This window comes from Peromyscus californicus, unplaced genomic scaffold (assembly GCF_007827085.1).
Source record: "Peromyscus californicus insignis strain IS unplaced genomic scaffold, ASM782708v3 Scaffold_6__1_contigs__length_162567912, whole genome shotgun sequence".
Taxonomy (NCBI): Eukaryota; Metazoa; Chordata; class Mammalia; order Rodentia; family Cricetidae; genus Peromyscus; species Peromyscus californicus.
Window position 1 is genome coordinate 115,703,300 of NW_026294584.1, and position 21,509 is coordinate 115,724,808.

The 21,509-nt window shown below is 44.8% G+C and overlaps 1 protein-coding gene across 1 annotated transcript in view; it reads right to left on the reverse strand.

Annotated features, from left to right (window-relative positions):
• Positions 1-1,481: 1,481 nt before the first annotated feature.
• Shq1 (SHQ1, H/ACA ribonucleoprotein assembly factor) overlaps positions 1,482-21,509 on the reverse strand; it is a 106,103-nt gene continuing 86,075 nt past the window's right edge. Inside the window, exon 11 of the mRNA XM_052722042.1 lies at positions 1,482-2,896. Coding sequence (XP_052578002.1) covers positions 2,371-2,896 — 526 coding nt within the window. The 3' untranslated portion in view covers positions 1,482-2,370. The remainder of the gene's footprint in view (positions 2,897-21,509) is intronic.

Genomic DNA, 21,509 nt, shown 5'->3' on the forward strand with positions numbered 1-21,509 from the left:
AGGGATAATCCAAGGGCTTTCCACCTAAGGAAGCTGCTGTTGCCTATGAGGAAAAAGCCAAAGAGCAGGAAAGCATGGTGGTTGGAATCTGAAAGGCTTCCAGCCTTTTGTTTTGAATATTTCCTTCCCAGTTTGTGGCAGTATTCTGACGTCTGGGGAGCTGTCGCAGTGGGTCTGGCTGGGGGAAGCAGGTTGCTAGAGATGGGTCTTTGCTTTTGGTTCTGATCCGTATTCTCTGCTTGCCACCATGTGAACAAGCCACCCTCAAAATTTCCCACCTTCACAGATGGAACCATTCCCACCCATATCTCTCCCACCAAAAAGGGCAGAAATCCTTTGAAATTTTGAGCCAAAATGAATCTTTCCTTCCTAAGTTATTTCTGCCAGGTATTTGGTCACAGCTATGCCAAAAGTTAAGGGGATGGGGTGGAGAGGCAGGCAGACACAGACACAGACACAGAAAGACTACTCTCAGGAATACAAACACTGGGCAATAACGGACCCTAGGCCAAGCTCTGCCCTAGAACGAATGAATATGGAAGCCAGATCCAAACCAGTACAAGTCACTTAGTAAGAAAGATAAAAGAATATTTGTAGGAATGCAAACCCAACACCCGGCAAGATAAAATCCAGAGTCTGCCAGCTGATCAAAGATGATAAGGCATGTAAAACAGCAGGAAAACCTGACTCATAATGAGAACTTGTATCCAAACCTTACAAAGAACTCTCAGACTAAAACAAATAAGCCTGTGAAAAGAGGCTCAGCACAATAAATCTGTTATTTTGTTTTTGTTTTTTTGAGACAAGGGTTCTCTGTGTAGCCCTGGCTGTCCTGGAACTTGCTCTGTAGACCAGGCTAGCCTCAAACTCAGCGATCTGCCTGCCTCTGCCTCCCTAGTGCTGGAATTAAAGGTATGCTTCGCCACCACCCGGCTCAGCACAGTAAATCTTCAATCAGTAAACACAGATCAGAATCAGGTTTCACCTCCATACCTGTTGGAACGGTACACACTAAGAGGGCTGGCAAGATGGCTCAGGGTAAAAGTGCTCGATGCCAAGCCTGACGACCCAACTTCCATCTGTGGGATCCACATGGTGGAAGGCAAGAACTGACTCCTGAAAGTTGTTCTCTGACCTTCAATTTCTCTCTCTCTCACACACACACACACACACACACACACACACACACACACACACGCACACACACACACACACACACACACACGCACACGCACACACGCATGCACACTTGTGCATAGTAACTAAATAAGCAAATGTAAAAAAGATGAGAATACCAAGTAGCACTGAGTAATGGAGAAAATGAGAACACTTACTCACCTACTGCTGGTGTAAACTGGTCCATCCAAACTATGAGGGGAAACAATTCCACAAGCTGCTAAATGTTAAACATGTACCTACCATGCACTCAGCCATGTCACAGTGACACTTACCTAGGAGAAAGGAAACATGTGCATGGAGACTTATACCCAAATGCTCACACAGCTTTATTAACAGTCAAAACACTGGCAGCAACTCAAATGTCCACCAGTGGGTGAATGGACAAATCCATTCCAAGAACTGGTCTGCACACTGAGAAGACAACACAAAAGTCTTGGCACACGTTAGCACACCTGTCAGTCTCACAGTAATTACGTGCAGCGAAAAGAGCCCGATCCAAAGAGTGCACTGAATGCTTCGTTTACGTACAGGGTCGGCAATGCAAGCTACTGGACTACGACACAGCAGCACATCAGGGGTCGCTCAGGGGACACAGGTGGGTGGCATCTGGCCTGAGAAGGGGGTGTCAAATGTCAAACATCCTGGCTTCAGTGAACAATTCACCTGGTGTGCTCACCTGTCAGTATTTCTCACAGTGCACACTTCAAATGTGAGTCCTACCTGTCAGCTGTCCCACTACAGTCTAGAACAGTGGTTCTCAACCTGTAGGTCTTGACCCTCTTGGGGGTTGAATATCAGATATCTGGCAGAGGAGATATTCATACTGCAATTCATAACAGTAGCAAAATTACAGTTACGAAGTAGCAACAGAATACTTTTTGTTTGGGGGTCACTACAACACGAAGAAATATGTTAAAGAGTCTCAGTGTTAGGGTGGTTAAGAACCACTGGTCTAGACTTTTCCTACTAGAACTCTGGTCTTCATTTTAAAATGTTACTTACACCTTGGAAAGAATACTTTAGGGTTTTACTTTTCAAGTTACAAACCAAAAAAATTGAAGGTATAAACGTTAGCTCGCTGAAAAGCAACGACCTCTATGTACACAGGAAAAGTACACAATGGAAATCAAATTCCACGGCCATATGAGAGCACAGCGGACCTAGTTGCCCATAATGAGCCAACCACTTGAGTCAATCACAGGGCACCTGTCCCCTCTCCTCTCCATCCCGCATACTGCGGTGGCTCCCAGCACTGCCACCAGGAGGTGTGGAGACCTGAAGGATGGTCCTCAGCTCCTCTCCAACCTCCTCTATCAGAGGAGCCCGGGCAGAGGCCAGGGTCTGCCCTGGACTGACTTCGCATCCCTGGCTGGCCATGTTTCTGCAGAGCCCACTCTCCTGGATGAGCAGGGCACTGTCTTCTTCCAAAAGGGGGTCCTGCCGAGGAGTGAGCAGCGAGGGCCGAGTCCCAACAAGCTCCTCGGGCTCTGAATCTGAGTCTTCTGTGTCAGACGATGTGGTGCTGTCCGAGTCACTGGGCTCGGGACTGCAGCCTGGCGTCCGCTGCGTGGGCCCACACTGGGCTGCTTCTCTGGCAGTTTCTTCCTCCTGGACGAGAAGCGCAGCAGTCTCTAGCTCTTGCAGCTCTAACCCCAGCTGGGCCTTACTGAGGGAGACCGCTTTCAAGGCTTCTGCGAGGGCAGCCAACTTTTTGGACCTTGAAAATTATATTAAGAAGAAAAATTAGGTTCGGCTCATTAATCAGACTGGTGACAACAAGATATAAAATATCACAAAGCCGGCACCTTTATGTGACACCAGGGCAAACCCCAAGCAAGTCACAGATGTGTGTGTGTGTGTGAGAAAAAGAGAAGGCGCACAAGCAGTGGAGGATTTTCTATGACTTAGAAGGAGGAAAGCCTTCCTCCCACCCACAGGACAGAAGTCATGGGAAGAGAAGCTTGATACCGTCAACTAAGGGAGACCCCATAAGCCATCAAAACCAGGCCAAAGGGCTAATGCTCAGGTGGGAGAAATATGCCCAACTTACATCACAGACGAGGGCCTAGTCCAGAGGAAGTTTTGGAAATCAGAATGCTAAGACCTAACAATCCAACAGAAAACTGGACAAATGACATCAGCAGATGATGGAGCCTTAGTGTTGCTTACTGTGTAGTTTTAAAATCCACTAGGAATGCAATAGCTGCTAACTAAAAATTCAAACTGGGGCTGGTGAGGTGGCTCCGTGAGTAAAGGCACCTGTCACCACGCCTGATGACTGAGTTCACTCCTCCAGACAGACACTGTAAAGGAGAAGTGACTCCTACAGGGTATCCTCTGACCTCTACATGTGCTCACACAACAAACAAACAAACCAACATGGCTTCTTTCAGAAGAGCTGATGTGAACAGAGACAGCACTTCCCACGGAGGAGCTGGCATGTGTCTGAGCCCTTCCTCAGGACAGTCACTGTGTCTGTGAGTCTCCACACTGACACGGTGGAGCAATGTCCAGGGATGGGCAGAGTGAGGAGAAGGGGATGAGAGCAGCTGCAGCATTGACAGAAGAAAGGCCCAGGGCTTCAGCGGGCAGCGCCAGAGAGCTGGCCAAGGGAGAAGGCCTGCCAAGGTAAAGAGGACTCCGGGCAGGCCAGGTGGAGTGAGCTAGTGACCCCGTCGAGGGACAACCTGAAGCCTCACCACTGCGAGGCATCACACACAGTGTAGCTGTGGTTGTGCCACAGCATCCAATGGCATCTGTCTGCATAGTCACCTATGCGAACCTTTACTTTTCCAGAAGTATTTTACTTTAAAACCTATGTTCATCTGACCCACCACTAGGACGGCTTTTTTTTTAAAGAAGAAAGGGTTTCCTGGAGATTAAACCCATGGCTATATGCATACTAGACAAACTCTACCTTACCAATGAGCTACAATTGCAGCCTTTGTGTTTTGAGAAATGGTCATGTTACATAGCTCAAGGGGGCCTTGAACTTACCTGGCCTCAGATCTACCATTCTCCGGCCTCTAGCTCCTCGGCTTCCATTTCTCATTGTCTCACTGTCGCTAGCTCAGGCTGGCTAGTGTCCTGCCAGCACTGGAGTTCTAACGGACACTCTCAAGTTCACACAAGTGTCATTCTGGATTCCACACCCTGCCCCCCAATGCAGGGATAGAAAGTGAATAAAATGTCAAAACAGCATGGACATGTAAGACTTGGAGGAATAAAATAGGGCTCCCTACTCAATTGTTTCACACAGATAAGAGGAAAAATGGGGACTTTATTTAGGGATAAAAATCAAGTCATGACAGGGCAGCCATTTCGTTCTTTCAAGCACAAGCATAATTAATATTGGTTCTAATTTGCCGTTCCTGTAAGTTCTAGAATCCATCTCTATAACAGTGCCACCATTTCAAAAATTAAGCCATCTAAGGATGTTGGTGATTCTTTTTGTCACATTCAAAGCAGAACTGGCTAGTTCACATCAAAAAGAGCTTTGTTAATGACATTAAATAGCCAGACTCTTACAGGCGCCAGCCATTCTGATATTCTTAGTGAACTTGGCTGCAGTTGTGTGTCTTTTATGTGTAAATGAGGGACATCTCACATGCTCAGAATGCACTCGTTAGAGTGAAGAGAATCAGTACTTAAGAGACTTGCCAAGTGGACCATACTGCTATATAAAGACACAGCCCAAACTAGATTTTCTTAGAAGCTGATACAAATGTAATCCCACCACATAACTGTAAAAATGGTTTATTCTTTGTACAATTGTGACATAACATCCCATTTGGAGGATTTAAAAAAATTATAGATTGCTGATGAGTTTTAGTAAACTAACCACAGTGAAAGTGTAACAGTAACAGCTCTAGGCACACACCACTGGCACAGCTAAACTGATATCATTCCCCCAGTTAGTTTATTTGGTGACTGAGTTTTGGGGTGGTGGTGTTAAAAAGAACCCACAGCCCATGAAGCAGCCAAAGTGCAGGAAGAACCTGAACTGTATGTAAGAGGGGGCGGGCGGGACTCGGGGACAAATGAAAGCATACATCCTGTTTCTCGTGGTAGAGCTGTGTCGTAAGTGATCAATCAACTTTTCACCACTTCCTGCGACGGCAGGTCTATTGTAACTCTCACAGTAAACAACTAGGTTTCATTTCCTCTGCCCAAACCCAGGCCTGTCTGGCAGGATGTTCTGAGACTGGAGCCAGCACCTGCTAATTCGGGCCAGGGCTTCAGTGAGGCAATATGAGACTGTTCCTACTGGATGACAGTCTCCTGGCTAACTCTGTTAGGACACCTCACCTTTTATAGGATTTTTGTCCCTCGGCCCCATATAATGTCTTAGGTTCAATCTAGAGCTAAACAACACCACTTTTTAAAGGGCTCTAATTCTGCCACGTTAGATTCCTTTCTACTGGAAATTTAGAAACATTTCTACACTTCAGGGCCCTCTGCCTCAAACACACACACACACACACACACACACACACACTTTACTTTTAAAAACTGTATTTATTTAGTGTATGTGGTGGCGGCGGTGCCCTGGTGTGTACAGAGTTCAGAGGACAGCTTAAGGGAGCTGGTTCTCTCGTTTCAGGGATCGAACTTGGCTGTCACGTATGGTGCTAAGTGTCTTTATCTGCTGAGCCATCATCTCACTGGCCCTCGCCCTACACTCATTTTTATAGCCTAATCTAAAGGTAGTAAGTACACAGGCTTTCAGTAGAAGTTGCCAGCAAAAGTCCTACCTAGGTTCTGAGAATTCCATGAAAGACAAATACCCACTGAGGTATGGACACAGACTGGAAGTCGTTTGCAGCCCCATCACAAAAACTGACATCTGCCCCCTGAACAAGCAGCTACTGCTTTATCCCTCAGGGGATGCTGAGCACAAGTTGTTCAAGCCGTGTCAGACTGAGCAACGAAGCAACTTCCTGTTCAGTTTCCAACCAGATTTAAGGCGGTCTGTGGCTTGACGAGGAGAAACATCTAGTTCGTGGATTAGTGGTTCTCTGAACGCCCCACTCTGGAGCTGCCCAGCACCCACAGGCTAGCGGGTCTGTCATAGTTCTGTGGGTACAGACTGAAGGTGGTGACAGGTAGTTCCTTCTGAGGGGAGGGTGGCCCCACTGCTATCCTCAGCTTCCGGCATGGCTGGACATGCTGGAACTCTGTGGCTTATAGATGCTATTCCACTTTATCACCATTATCACTGCTTCTCTTTGTTAACTTCCCACATACAGGGACTTGAGGTTGAGGAGCTGCACAGCAGGACTTCCTGCAGGACACACGGATGTCTGTTAAAGGACAGACTCACCAAGAGGTCAGCCCTATAGAATGGTTCTACCTCTCCCTACACCTAGAGTTGAAGAAGCTGGTGTGAGGGTTCCTTTGCTGCATGCTTGAATGCCCCGTGACTTCCACGCCAAGAGCTGCCACTGGGCAAGACCCCACAGTTCCCAGTGAGAAGGGCTCTTCCTCTTACTTGCTCTTTCAACTGCTTACCAGCTAGCTATTGTGGCACTAATCCAAAGTCTTTAATGCGTGAGAAAGAAAGTAAAAAAAATTTCAACATGGGGCTGAGGAGACGGCTCAGTGGGTAAAACTCCTGCTGCATAAACACGAACCCCTGAATCTGGCTTCCCAGGACCCACGTAAAAAGCTGGGTGTGTCAGGAAGCACCTGTAACCCCACAGGAGGAGGCAGAAACAGTCAAAGCCTGGGGCTTTGCTGGTTAGCAAGTCTAGACACAACAGAGAGCTAGCTCCAGGTTCAGTGAGGGACCCTGTCTCAAACAATAAGGCAGAGAACAAGTGAGGAGGACTCCTGAACTCTACCTCTGGCCTCCACACACCCACCCATGCCAGGGTGGGCACATACATTATACACATTTCAGTACTATCAAGTCCTATGAAGATGGCAACTTGACTGATGTCATGAGCTTAGGAAAACTATCATGAGAACTGAATGAAGTCATAAGCCAGACTCAAACCTTCCTCTACAGACATGATAGGAGCCACTTCTCCAAGATCCTGGCCAAAAAGAGCTTTCATCTTCTTGGAATGTCATAAAGTATAGGAAAATCTGAAAAATTAACAACAGATCTACACATTCCACACAGAGTTCTAAGTATACAGCCATGTAACAATGGTAAGAATGCTTTAAGTACTTGACTAAGTGTTCTCAGGACAATCAATCCTACAACCATCCGCTCTTTTTATTTCTTTAAGGCTCTAGTATTTAAAAATGACAATGAATGCATAAATGTTCATTACTCGTTGTATATGTATATCTGGTACCACAGATTCAAATGAGGAAGAGGAATAAAACATTTAAGGGACACAGTCAGATCATGAGGGCAAGCAGCTCTAACAAGGACTGGACCACACCAAGGGGCCATGTAAAGGGGCAAAGCTCCTTTCTGCACAGGTTACAGAAGTGCTATCACTTCCTGGGTCCTATCCCGGGGCAGTCTCTGCTCATCCTGATATGCCTCATTAGCCCATTTAGTCCTCACAGCAGCCCCTGGTGAGTAAGCCTCTCCAGGCTGCCAGTGAGGAATCTCAGAGACCCATCCAGTGTGGGTTGAAGGAGAGAGAAAAGGGCACTGGGGGTGGGAGGGGCACAGAGGAAGGCAGACTGATTCAAAACAACTTCTGGTACCAAGCAAGAAATCAGCTAACAATGTATGAGTGAAACCAAATAGCTGGTCAAGTTCAGGAAACAAAAACCACCTACCTTTGTAGGCTAGAAGGGATATGAGAGATGGGTCTCGTCTAAGAGCAGACAGAGCTCTCCAGTCCCCTTTCCTCGGCAACTACCCCATGACCCCATGAAGCATAGCATGTGGATATACCAGACTTGAACAATTCTGAAAACACCACACATTTCATCTAACAAAAGCAGCTCAAAGTAATTAATGATGGCTGTCTGAATTCAGTTACTATAAAGTGGCCCCTGACAAAATCGAGTTGGAAGGTACTACAGGTTGAACCCTGATCCACAGAGACATGGCAACATCCTCACCTGCAACCTGTGAATAGGACTTATTTAGACATAGTTTTTGCAGATATCATCAAGCGACAAAGGGCTGAGGTCACACTGCTTTATGGTGAGGCTCTAATTCAATGACATCCCATTGAATGGTTCACAGTGACTAGTTCCGTTCACTGCATCTTAGAACCAACTGGCAAGGTGGAGGGAAATGTACCCAACTCTCCCCAGGATCCTGCCAGTACACAAGCCTTGCCAGCGAGCGACTTTACTAGCCATGTTCCTGTGGAGGGGTTAATGCTGCCATGCTGTTTTGTAAGCTGTTTTATAAGGTGCCCTAAAAAGATCTGTAGGGCCTGCTGTTCAGTCAGATACCCTCCAAATAAAGAAGTCACTCACAAAATGGTAGTTTCATTATCTCAATTACAGAAAGTTCAGAAACCAGGCAAAACCAGGCTAGTGAGAAACGACAATGCAGGTACAAGGTAGGCAGCGCTAGGACCGTGCAGGGAAGACTGCTGGGTGTTTCTGAGTCATGCCTTAGGGTTGGGAGAGTGGCTGCTATATAATGTTTACCCTATTAAAAAGCTTATAATGTATACTGAGAGTCTGCACAGACCTCAGCAAAAATGAACTTAAGACACCCCCTCCCCCAATCTACTCCTGCCACACCTGCCTACCTATGAATTCTGAGAAAGACGTCCCTGCTTCTGGAGGCTGGTGTAGGAAAGTGGCTGGAGCCAGAGTCCTAGACACAGCTCCCATGGTCATGGGCAAATCTCAGACCTCTATTACTATGCTCCTCATCCAAAATTCTTTTTAGAAGATGAGGTGTGTGCTCCCAGACCCACATGAAACTTCATACTCTGCTAGTTGTGCAGAGAGTAGCAAGGAGTTGTCTCTGCTCAAGTCCACAGCTTGTGCACCCCAGTGGACTGAGTATCAGTTACAGCACTGTCCCAGGCCACTTTAGATGTATCTGAAGGCATTAGCCCCAGGACTTTGGACATGCAAAGCTACTTTAGTATTTTGTGAACTAAAACACTTAAAAAGAAAAAACTTTAATACTGTTTCAGATTCTCAAATAGTTCTCTTAGCCAACAAAAATATAAACATGGGTCATTAGAAATCATTGTTTCACTTGTACAAATATTTAACCAAAGTGAACAGCATCTTTTAATTTGTGTACTACAGAAAAAAAGCTTACTTTCTCAAAACAGATAGTTTATGTGTATGTATGTGGCTTGTGTATGTGTGTTAATGTGTACCCATAAGTATGTGTAGATAACAGAAAACCTTGGTTGTCATTTTTTAGCTGCCATGCATCTTGTTATACTTTAAAAAACATTTTTAAGATCTGTTTTATGTGTAAGAGTGTTTTGCCTGTGGGTATGAAGCAGCCATCCCCTCTTATAGCAAGATCTTATGGCATGGCCCAAGTAGCCTTGCCAAAAGACCAGGCCTCAGTTTTGGTTTTCTGGGCAGAGCTGGCCCTCCCAGGGACAATCATACCCCACCATGACCTCATGGTGACCAAAGATAGCTGCCCCACCCTGAAGCTGGAAAATTCCTAGCTCCCAACCAATCAATCCCCTGTCGACTAGTTGCCATTAGGTTGGAACCCACCAATCAGCCCAAAGGTCCGATCACCCCATCTGGAATTCCCCTAGCTGTGCTTAAAAGGAGCTTGCACACTCCTCTCATGGCCATCGCCATTCTACCTAAATGGCTGACCCCTGCATGTGGGAACTGTCTTGAGAAATAAAAGCTCTTGCTGATTGCATATGTTAGTGGTGGTCTTTGTGGTGTGATCTGCAGACCCTAACAGGTATGTCTATGTACTACATGAGGGAAGATATCAGAAAAGGATGTCAGAAAGGGAAGTTTGAATATGAGTGCTGGGAACTGAATCCAGGTTTTCAGCAAGAGCAACAGTCTCTTTAGCTGATGAACCATCTTTCCAGCCCCTTGTGTTTTCTTTTTTGAGACATGGTCTCTCATTGGCCTGGAACTTACCAAGTAGTGTAGGCTGGTTATAGTTAACAAGCCCCAGGAACCCACCCCCACCACCTCTGCTTCCTCAGCACTGGAATTACAAGCACATGCCACTGATTCAGCTTTGTTTACAAAAGTCTTGGGGATCCAACCCAGGTCCTCATGCTTACAAGACAAGCATTTTTACCTACAGAGCTTTCTCCCCAGCCCACAAAGCCCACAAGGGCATACAAGTTACACTATTTCACAAAGCACCACCTCAATCAAAGGCCACTCTATCAAATGCCCAGGTCTTTGTGTCACTGCTGTGAGGAACAGGAGAAGATGAAAGATGTCTGTTTGACCTCAGCTGCCAGACTGCTCACCTCCATCCAGCACATCTATGGTGTTTTCCATCCAAGAACCTGGCCTATTACACATGTCTCTATGAAACAATAGTTGCTTTAGTTATTCAAGTTAGATTTTTTTCCCAAATAAATTCTGAAATTCAAGAAATTACTTTGTCTAATAATATCTACTAGTATCTACCAGTACCAATATCTATACACCTAGGTAGACATATAGACTCAAATATGTATTTTTATGTATTTATAATGAAGCCCTTAATCAGATTATTTTTAAATGATTTTTAATTTATTTTATGTGTATGAATCTCTTGCCACTTGTGAGCCTGATATCCACAGAGGCCAGAAGCTCTTTCCACCTTTCCAGGCCCTTGTTTTGTTTTTGAAGCACTCTCTTCCCAGCGTTCTCATACTCTGTACCATGTCCCTCAGGAGCCACTCCATCAGAGTATGTCACTGATTTTGCTCACACCAGCCAGACACTATAATCACTGATACCTGTATCTATTCTGAACAACTACTTCCTCATGATAAAGTTTCTACAGTAAGTCCCTAAATTTGACTAAAGGTTGTCTATACCTTATGTGAAAACAGGCCTAGCTGGGTTTCTGGATTCTGACACTAGATAAAACTATTTTAGGGCACTAGAATATATCATTGGTAGAGGTTTGTGAGGGGCGTCTGTGAGGGGTATCAAAGGCAGACTCTTTAAGAATTGATGCTATTGTTAAATGTGCACAGTCCTAGACCTATCAACAGAACATGCAAATTCTCTAAAAACAGTTCTAAAGTGTTTATTACAGTGATCATGTGACCATCGAAGATTAAGACCCCACTAGTTGGCTGGATACTTCATCAAAACCCCAAGTTCACTTACTCTTCAAGACTCACAGACAAAGAACTCTTCTATAATTAGAACTGGAGAGTTGCCAACATGTCCCTGTCAGACCCAAATTGGTATCTATAAAAATCACTGACTGCTAAAAATAAGAATGGGAGAGTGGCTGATATATTATTTCAGTAAGCCAGAGATGCAAAGTTCAACTTAAAACCTCCACAGTGAGATGCTTATAGCCAAAAAGGATGGTAGTGAATGTTCCTTAGGAACTAGATGCTAAAGCTAGTTTTTTTTTTTTTTTTTAAGATTTATTTTATTTATTATGTATACAGTGTTCTGCCTGCATGTGTCTTTGCAGGCCAGAAGAGGTCACCAGATCTAATTGCAGGTGGTTGTGAGCCACCATGTGGTTGCTGGGAATTGAACTCAGGACCTCTGGAAGAGCAGTCAGTGCTCTTAACCACTGAGCCATCTCTCCAGCCCCGCTAAAGCTAGTTTTATGGTTTGACTCAAATGATGGTGTCCAAACGCTTGCTGCTCAGAAGGTGGGGCCCAAGTGTTGTTCCCTTTTTCTGTCTTGTCTGAGAGTCCAGGTGGTTTTCTCTTGGTGCCATCTCACTCCACAGAGAAAGCTAGCCCCACACGGAGCAGTATACAAAAAAGTAGGGAATGCAGTCGGTTGGCAGGGAGCACAGAGCTTGGCTTTGATCACAGCTGTAGGCCCCACCTGCTTCAAAAGGCAGCAACCACACAGCTCTCCCACTCCCTTGCTCAAAACCACAAGAAATCAGCTGCGATAAGCTGACAGGGAAAACATTACACAAACTGCTGACCCTGCTGCAGGCAGGAAAGAGCTGCCTCTGCTTGGCTTTGATTTTCCTAAGCCTGAGCCTGAGGGAGAGACAGTAGGACTTTCTTCTTGCCTAGTGCTCCCGATGGCAAGGTACATTCAGATGGAGCCTGGAGGAATACCAAGTGCAGAAGAAAGGGAAATAAATAAATAAACAAAGCAAGAACACAGGCTAAATGCAGAGGCAAGCTGTCGTCAGCAGCCAGGAAGAAAGATCATAGCACTACTGAAAGGCATTGGGTTTTACAGGCTTTTGCTAAAATACACGGGGCTGAAAGCCCTGGCAGTGATCTTCATCATGTTGCTGTCCTGCTGTGTGAGGCAACTATGGATTATAAGCCTTGCTTGTGCATTTTTTTTTGTTCCTATTGTCTAGTGTGCATTCAAAGAATCAAACAGCAACAGAGCCTCTCCATGTTTGGCCAGGGAGCTGGACACTGAGCAATCATAAGCAGCAGTTTTCCTTTGGCACACACACATTCAGGTTGTTCCCTGCACTGTGCGCAGCCTCTTTGAGGCTTATGGGCAGCCACACTGTGCCTTTACAGCACAGCTCAAAATGAACACCAGGCTGGCTGTTGCAACCTTGGTCTGGTTCCCCTAAGCCCTCTAGAGCCCTGCTGTGGCTTCCAAAGCCCGTTCCACTCTAATGTGGTCACTGCTGCCAACCAGGTGCCACAGGACCAAGTATGCAGGATTTGCTAGGCCCTGACAATCCAGAAGTGCCAGAAGCTTGCCCAATCACAGTAAACTGTATCCAGTATCAGAGCTCCAACCCACCAGGCCCAGGCTGCAAACTGTGGCCCACAGAAAGCAAACAGATGGAGTCTCATGGGCAGGTGGGGTCTGGACAGAGTGGAAAGCACTTGTACCTCATAATAGAGACAGCTGGCCCCAGCTCCAGCCAACTGTTACCACACGAGGATGGGCCAGCAACTGCCAGAACTCCATGATTCAAGAGCAGTTATAAATCCAGACTTTTCCATAAAATCTTCCAATTTTTAAGTGTTAAAACCAATTTAAAGTTTCTAATAACACAGAGAGAGGCATCAAATGTGACCCAAGGCAACTAGCTTGCAACCTTTACATTTACTTAGCTTCATCTTCTCAATTCCCTGCCATTGTCTGTGTGCCACAGAATGACTGCCCTACCTTTCACGACACGCTGCAAGTGCTGGCCCTGCCTAGCCCACCTCCCTTTTCCTTGCTGTGCTAGGTCACACCCACCTAGCTCCAGTTCTCTCTTCAAGACCCTCCTCTACTAAGCTCGGCATGCCAAGCTGAGTGCCTGTCCCTGAATGACCATCTTCACTAGCTCTTGTCCTGGGCAGTGTGGTGGGGTCACCCCAAGTTCTCTAGTTCTGCTCTCTGTATATCTTGTCTTTCCAACTAGAACACATGCTCTGTAACAGATACTGCTTCAGATACTCTACCAACAGAATGCAGAGTTTGTCTGGGGTTTTGTCTGTCTCTGTGCTCTGGAATACTCCAGAGGGACTGGCTGGCCACAGTTAGGCAGTTAAGACCTCAGGCGCTGACATCAAACAGGCCTGGGTTGCTTGATCTCTCTGAGCCTCCATTTCTATACTTGTAACCTAGGGCTATAATAAAATGGGACATAGCTCAAATGCCTATGCAGCCTATGAGAGGAAGAGAGAATGTATATAAAGCACCAAGCCCGATGCCTGGCATGCGGTGAGCACTTGATAAATGCTAGTTGTTACCATTATGGACGGATCCCACTGCTAAACTAGCATGACATCAGTACAGCTTGGTTGTTAGCATGCATTTATTGACCACTTACACTGGATGCCTAACTTCCCTATTTTAGAGATGGCTGAAGAGCAGAGTTTACGTGACTGTCTATAGAAACAGCAGAGGTCTGAGGACTGTCAAGGGGGCTCAGAGCTCATACTGTCCATGATGTCCAAGGCCTTGCTACAGTATTCACAGTGGCGGGGGTAACTTTGTGACCTCTGTCTTCCCAAACCGAAAGCAGGACTGGCTTTGTTGACCATGGCTTACACCAAGAGCCCAAGGGCTACTCTAGATCTGACTGTAGCTTAGAAGTCTCAGAAGGGAGAAGCCTGCTTCTCTGTCAGTCTGCCTTGGGTTCTTGGTTTGCTGGATAAACTAAGAATGATAGGAAAAGGGAAACATACTCAGAAACTACCACAAGATTACAGCTATCATGTGGAACAAAAACTGTGGTACAGATTAACTGACAAAGACGTCTTGCTGATCACACAAAACAACTAGACAGGAATCAGAGGGATGTGTATCCCCATTATCTAAGAACAAGATAGCAAAGAGGTGTGTCTTGTTTAGCTTTCAGAGAGGCAACGCAAAGATGAGACCACAGTCCAGAAGTGGGGATCCCCAGGAACTGCTTGAAGTCACAAAGGTGAGGCCACCTATTAGCTAGCCTAAACCCAGGAACTCTGCATGTGACAATCTCCTATGGTCTCTTAATGAGCAAGTCTGGAGCATGGAGTATGTGATCCTAAGGCTGACTGGACTCACATTTGACCTGACCGGAGAGACTGAACTTAGCTTGGCAGAAGGCAGTCCTGTTCCGATCTCAGCTTTCCTCTTTCAATATTCCATCCACATCTTAAGTAAAACAGAATGGTCATTCTAACTCCTTCAGATAAGAAACCCTCTCTAATTCTTCAGTCTTCCAGTGCCTGTCCTTACGCCCAGCACACAGTAGTGCTCTACAAAAGATTACTGGTAGATTTCCAGAGTCACATTTACAACAAGACCTACCTGGACAACAAAGTCCACTTCCAAAAAGACCAAATGGAAGGACCTGCCAACCCAGATCCAACAACGGAAACTTAACAGGGACAGAGGCAAAGCCCTCCAACAGTCAGAATAGCAGAGGAATTGTGTTTAAGAGCAACATCTCACCCAGACAGGGGGATCTTAGGAGTCTGGCTAAACTGCAAAGAAAGAACAAACAGAATGTTAAGGTTTTCAACCCAAAACAGATGACTTCCTGGTCTACTGAGACACTGAGAAAGTGATGCTCACCATAAAACAAGAGCAACTGCCCCTCTCCGGCCAAGCCTGTAGTCTATGGTTCAATCTGGAGAGTACTTTGAAGAAGCCCTGACTGAAAAGGGCCACGGGGACTGACAAAGTGGAGCTTGCTGGAGTAAGGCCGGGGTGGGCAGAAGGGTGGAAACGCAGGACCTGGGAGAGTTAACGGCAGAAGAAAGTGATTTCTACAAGGTCGGAGACTGGCTGCAGTACAGAGGACCATCACTAGGGACAGTGGTGTCAGCATTAGCTTCAAGTCTTACAGTGGGGAAATGACGTTGATGGGGTTGTCAGAGAAAGCGGGGACAAAGTGTGACCTTTCTGGTAGAAGGGACAGAAGATGCAAAGGCAATGAACAGCAGACGCTGTGGCCAGTTTGAGGGATTCTGAATCTATCTCCACAGCAGGGAAGAGGGCATCTACCAGAACCAGGGGATAAAGCGTAGAGTCTAAGCTTTGATATTGCAACATGATGTTGTCATCTGCAAAGCTCATGAAATCAGTTATATAAACAAACACAACATTTTAGAGTAGCTTCATGATTTTTGTGTTGAGTTATGTTCACAGATATCCTTGATCACATGCTGCTGTAGGCAGTAGGATCGACACATCTGGCTTAGACAATGAGGCAGTAGACATGGAAGAGCAACTCACTTAAGCTTTTACACTGTGGACAAGAGGAATTGCAATACCTAAAGAACAAGACATTATGATAAAAGTGTCATTTCAATGGCCAGATTGGCTTTACTATGGGAAAGACACAAGGGAGAAACCATGGCAGGAAGGAAAACATTGAGGCCACTACAGCAGGAAGTAAGAAATACAGACCTATATTAAAGGAGAGGCATGGGGACCTAAAGGAGAGATTCGCATGAAAGAGAGGACAGAAAGAATTGAAGGACTTGGTGATTGATTCAATATGGAGCTGGGAATCAAAGACAGGAACACATGACTGAGAGGAGCCAAACACCATAACCTACATAATGAGGACCAAAGCCCAGAGCATCTAAAGAGTCCCAAGTTATTAATGGATTTTAGCGTTATATCATATGATCAAAGTATAATTTTCACATACACAAAAAGTAAGGTTTTTAAAGGATATTTGAATTTACTACAAATCAGTTGTCTAAAGTTTACTGAAACAATGTTTACAAAAAGTAAATCTATTAAGAAAAAAAAGAAAACAAATCAGGCAAACAGTAATTAAAAGAACTGGAAAGGGTCATGATGCACATGCTTGTAATCCCAGCACTAGGGAGGCTAAGGAAGGAGCATCACAAGTTCAAAGCCAGCTTGGGCTATATAGCAAGTCTTAGCCTCAAATATAAGAAGAAATAAAGAGCTAAGTCAGCCACACTGCTAGCAGACAAAACAAACAATAAGACAAAAGCTGTAATTAGTGATAAAGATCACCACATAATGAACATTTAGCTCATCAGAAAGATGTAACAATTATAAACCATTATCACCAAAAACACACTGTCTCTCCATAAAGAGCCAACAAGGCTGCCAACACAGTAGGAGTTTTTCACATACGTCTTCCAATTCTGACCTGACAGGTGAAACAGACAAATCAGTAAAGATAAAAGAAATCAAATCGTCCGACTGACAAGCTAGCTCATTTGTGTGTTAGACACACAGAGCACAGCAGCTAACAGAAAACAAACACTGTTTTGAATAAAGCTGAAAAGTCACGAAAACTGACTAGATGCTAGATATAAAATTAACCTCAACCAATTTCTAAAAAATAGCACAATTCTTTGACAGGAACAGAACTGTTCAAAGTCATCAGCAAACACAGCATTCAAAAAATCAGTATGTTTGGAAAGGGAAAACCCACACATTGTGTGAGTAAAACCAGAAAATATTTAGACTAGAATAATTATGAAAAAATTCAGTTTCAAAACCTATGCAGTAACTACAAAGCAGATAGCTGGAAAGAAATGTACAGTCATAAATAAAACAAGGCTCCCTGATAATGGGTTAATAAATATTGATATCCCAAGCCAAGGAGGAAAATAAAGCAGAATAAACCCCCAGAATGACACAGATGAAAGTTGAAAGCAATCACATAGAGGACAAACAAAAATAGATAGGATTAACACAAAAAGCATGGATAAATGAGGCAAATGCACCCTCCTTCTCCAAGCTTATTTTAGAAACAAGCAGAACAGAATGAGAGAGAGCAAGTACAGGTAAAAACCAGACCATTTCAGACATGTGGAGAAGACATATAGAAGGGAAAACAACTTTTACAGAAAACTTGAAAATCAGAGGAAAGAGACAAATTTCTAGAGAAACAGAATCTATGAAAACTCAATTCAAGATCTGCTGGGGATGCTGTGAATGTGTTGCTCTGACTGATTGATAAATAAAACGCTGATTGACTAGTAGCCAGGCAGGAAGTAGAGTATAGGCGGGATAAGCAGAGAAGAGAATTCTGGGAACAGGAAGGCTGAGTCAGGAGTCGCCAGCCAGACACAGAGGAAGCAAGATGTAAGCCACAAGCCACATGGCAACTTATAGATGGATAGAAATGGGTTAATTTAAAAATATAAGAACTGGATAGCAAGAAGCCTGAGCCATTAGGCCAAACCGTTTAAATAATATAAGTGTCTGTGTGTTTATTTGGGTCTGAGTGGCTGCGGGCTCAGGCAGGACTGGAGAAATCTCCAGCTACAAAGATCATAATTGGACTGCTGGGGAAGATGGAGAGCAGGAGCTGCCTTTCTGGGGGCAAGAGTCACAATGAGAAGAAACCAATCTTATCCCAAAACAGAAACAGAAGAAAAGCTCAGAGCGCCAAGGAGGATGAAAAAATGCTGGGAAGGAGCAGGAACTGAGGCCTAGGCAGAGGCAAGTCCAACAGATCCCTGGGAGCAGCTGCCTGAGAACTCAGATGCTGCTTCCAAAGGTAAGATATGAAAGCTGGGCAGTCCTGGCCTCAAGACAAACCCTCAGCTCCCCAAGTGTCAAGTCCAGTTGCAGGAGGTTAGCTAGGGTATCCACTGCAGTGATGAAACACCATGACCAAATCAAGCTGGGGAGGGAAGAGTTTATTTGGCTTACACTTCCACATCATTGTCCATTACTGAAGGAAGTCGGGACAGGAACTCAAGCAGGACAGAAATCTAGAGGCAAGAGCTGATGTAGAGGCCATGGAGGGGGGCTGCTTACTGGTCTGCTCCTCATGGCTTGCTCAGCCTGCTTTTTAATATAACCCAGGACCACCTGCCCAGGGATGGTACCATCCATAATAGGCTGGACCCTCCCCCATCAATCACTTAAAAAAAATGCCCTATCTGGATCTTAGGGAGGCCTTTTCTCAACTGAGGTTCCCTCTTTTCAGATGACTCTAGCTTGTGTCAAGTTGATATACAACCAGCCAGCACACAGGTTTTGTTGAGAATGACTCTTCAGTGGAGAGGTTAGCAGCAGGGAGAATCCCAGTCTCATGTTTTATGATTCCGAAAGCAGCAGCCAGGCACTACCGTGAAAAAAGCATGTGTTGTTAAAACTTGAATTTCCCTGGGAACCTGAGATCAGGGAACATTCACAGGTTGGAGAGCTTCAGGGAATCAGCTCTGCCAAGTCCAAAGGTACAGGCAGCGGGAGATTTAATATGAGACATCATAGAGAATGTTAAGTCTGCTCTTGGTGGCTGGGAACAGTTCTCATTAACTGAAAATGACCCTTGAGCCTGGTGGCTCTGAGCTTGAGGCCAGTGAGTAGATCACATTTAGGACACTGTACCTTACTGCAGCATGGCCCAAGAACTCTAAAGTTTCAAACATGATAGCTACAGTAGCATTTCTCCACTGCCAGTACTGATCTCTGCCACAACTATGATCTCAATGCCATGGCTGCATCTCGTGTTTCAACACACTTGGCTTGGGAGACACCCCTCAGCTAAAACATTATGGGCTATGACCTGGAGAGTCATGGGGGATGCCATGTAAGGCAAAGCTAAGCATAACCAGCAGAGGCCCCAATACACAAACAAGGTATATTAGTCAATTTTCTATTGTTATTTCTATTATTGCTTTATACACTGTGACCAAGTCACCTTACAAAAGAAAAAGTTTATTTTTGGCTTATGATCCCAGAGGGTTGGGGGCCAGCATGGCAGCAAGCAGCAGACAGGACAGTTAGAAGTTGGAAGGTGAGGGCTCACATCTCCAAATGCAAGCGGAAAGCAGAGAGAGTGAACTGGGAATGGAGCATAGCTTTAAAATCTCAAAGCCCATGCTCAGTGACATACTTCCTCCAGCAAGGGTACACCTCCTCTATCTACCCAAACGGCACCACAACATGGGGATTTGAGTGTAAGCATAGAGGGGCCATTCTCATTCAAACCAGCACATAAAGAAAACCATAGGTGTGAAGACAGCTGTGGTAGACAGCAGACACTGGTCCAACACAAACACAGCAACAGCTAAACCAAAGGAAAGACAGAACCCGAAGATTCAGCTACTCTGTGCACACAGCCAGAAGGCTCTAAGTTTTGAAGGGAAAAAAGAAGCTCTAGTACAGTCCTCCCACTCTGATTTCTTTCTATTCTGATGTTTAGCAGAGGTTTTGCTATACTGTATTCTAAAAGATATCCTGAGTGCTATCCCCTCCATCTATTCATCCAATCTTTTTTTCATTTAGGGAAATACTTTTCCTTTCTGCTGGTTTCTTTCCCATACCCCTCCCCCGTCTCTCTTTATATCTAGTAGTATCTTTATCTTACCAACTTTACAAAATCACTTTCTCTAATAGTCTTTTAAATTTTTATTTCCCTTCTTTTATTTACCAAATTTTGTTTCTGAACTTTTTCACTATGAAATCTTTTTTTTTTGGTACTCCCTGCCACACCCCATCCTTTGTTCTTTTCTCTCTAACAGTCTTCTCCATGCTCCTCCTTTCTCCTTTGACCTACTTAACTTTGCATCTCCTCTTTCTCTTCCCTTTCCTAGTCTCCTCCCTCCCTCCCTTCCTTCCTTCCTAAAGACAAGGTCTTACTACGTAGCCCTGACTGAACTGGAACTTGCTATGTAGATCAGGAAGGCCTTGAACTCATAGAGATCCTCGGGCATCTACCTCCCCAGTGCTGGGATTAAAGGTGTGTGTCACCATACTCAGCCTTCCTGGTCTAGTTTCCATATCTCATTCACTTATTATTTCCACACTTAAGTAATCCTTTATTTCATAGCACATTCAACGACAGGTTTTGCCATTTTCAGTTCTATGGTCATTGGTGGCATACCTTGTGCGATTATGATTTATTTAAGCAAATTTATCTTGGGTGGTTTGATGTTGCTGCTACAGCAGTTTATTTCTTCTGTGCTGAGTGGTGCCAGAGACTGAGCCTTCAAGAGCAGGCTGCTCAATAAGAAGATCCTCTCCAAAAGTCCAGAAGAGATAACAAAACCAACAGATCTGCAAGGCACACACAACACAGCAATCCAAGAAACAGGGAAAGGCAAGACAACATGACCCCTCTAAAAGACAACGGCTCCCTGACTACTGGCATCAAAGACACCAACACAGACAAAGGGCCAGATGAAGATTTCAAAAGCTAAAGAGGACACAAACAACCAGATGAATTCATCCAGGCCTGAGAGAAAAAAGCCAGTAACACAGAAGAAAGAGTCAGCATAAAGGATTTGAAAACCAGCAATTCAGATAAAAAACTCAGCGACAGGGCAGGAAAACCCAACAAAGAAACGGATTTTTAAAAAAGTGTTAGAAGTGAATTAAACAGGAAAAATTATCAGGGGTGGAGGCCACAGGTGATAAAATACTGCATTTCAAAACTGATAAGAGGAAAGGAAATGAGCATAACCATATCCAGGAACTCTGGGATACAATCAAAGCTGAAATATAAGACTTAATAAGACAGATGGAGCTGAGATTAAACCCTAAAGACAGAGAACCTATTCAATAATTACAGCAGAAAAATCTCACAAATCTAGAGATAGACATTAGAATAGGAGTCATTAAGAACACCATATATGCCGGGTGGTGGTGACGTATGTCTTTAATCCCAGCACTCGGAGGCAGAGGCAGGTGGATATCTGAGTTCGAGGCCGCCTGATGTACAGAGTGAGAGCCAGGACCAAAACTACACAGAGAAACCCTGTCTCGAAAAAACAAAAAAAAAAAAAAAAGAACCCCATATACATGTGGCCAGATAGGACCCCTTCCACAATATAGTCAGTTTGTCGAGAAATACAAAGCAAAAAACAACATTCAACATTGTAAGGGGAAAATG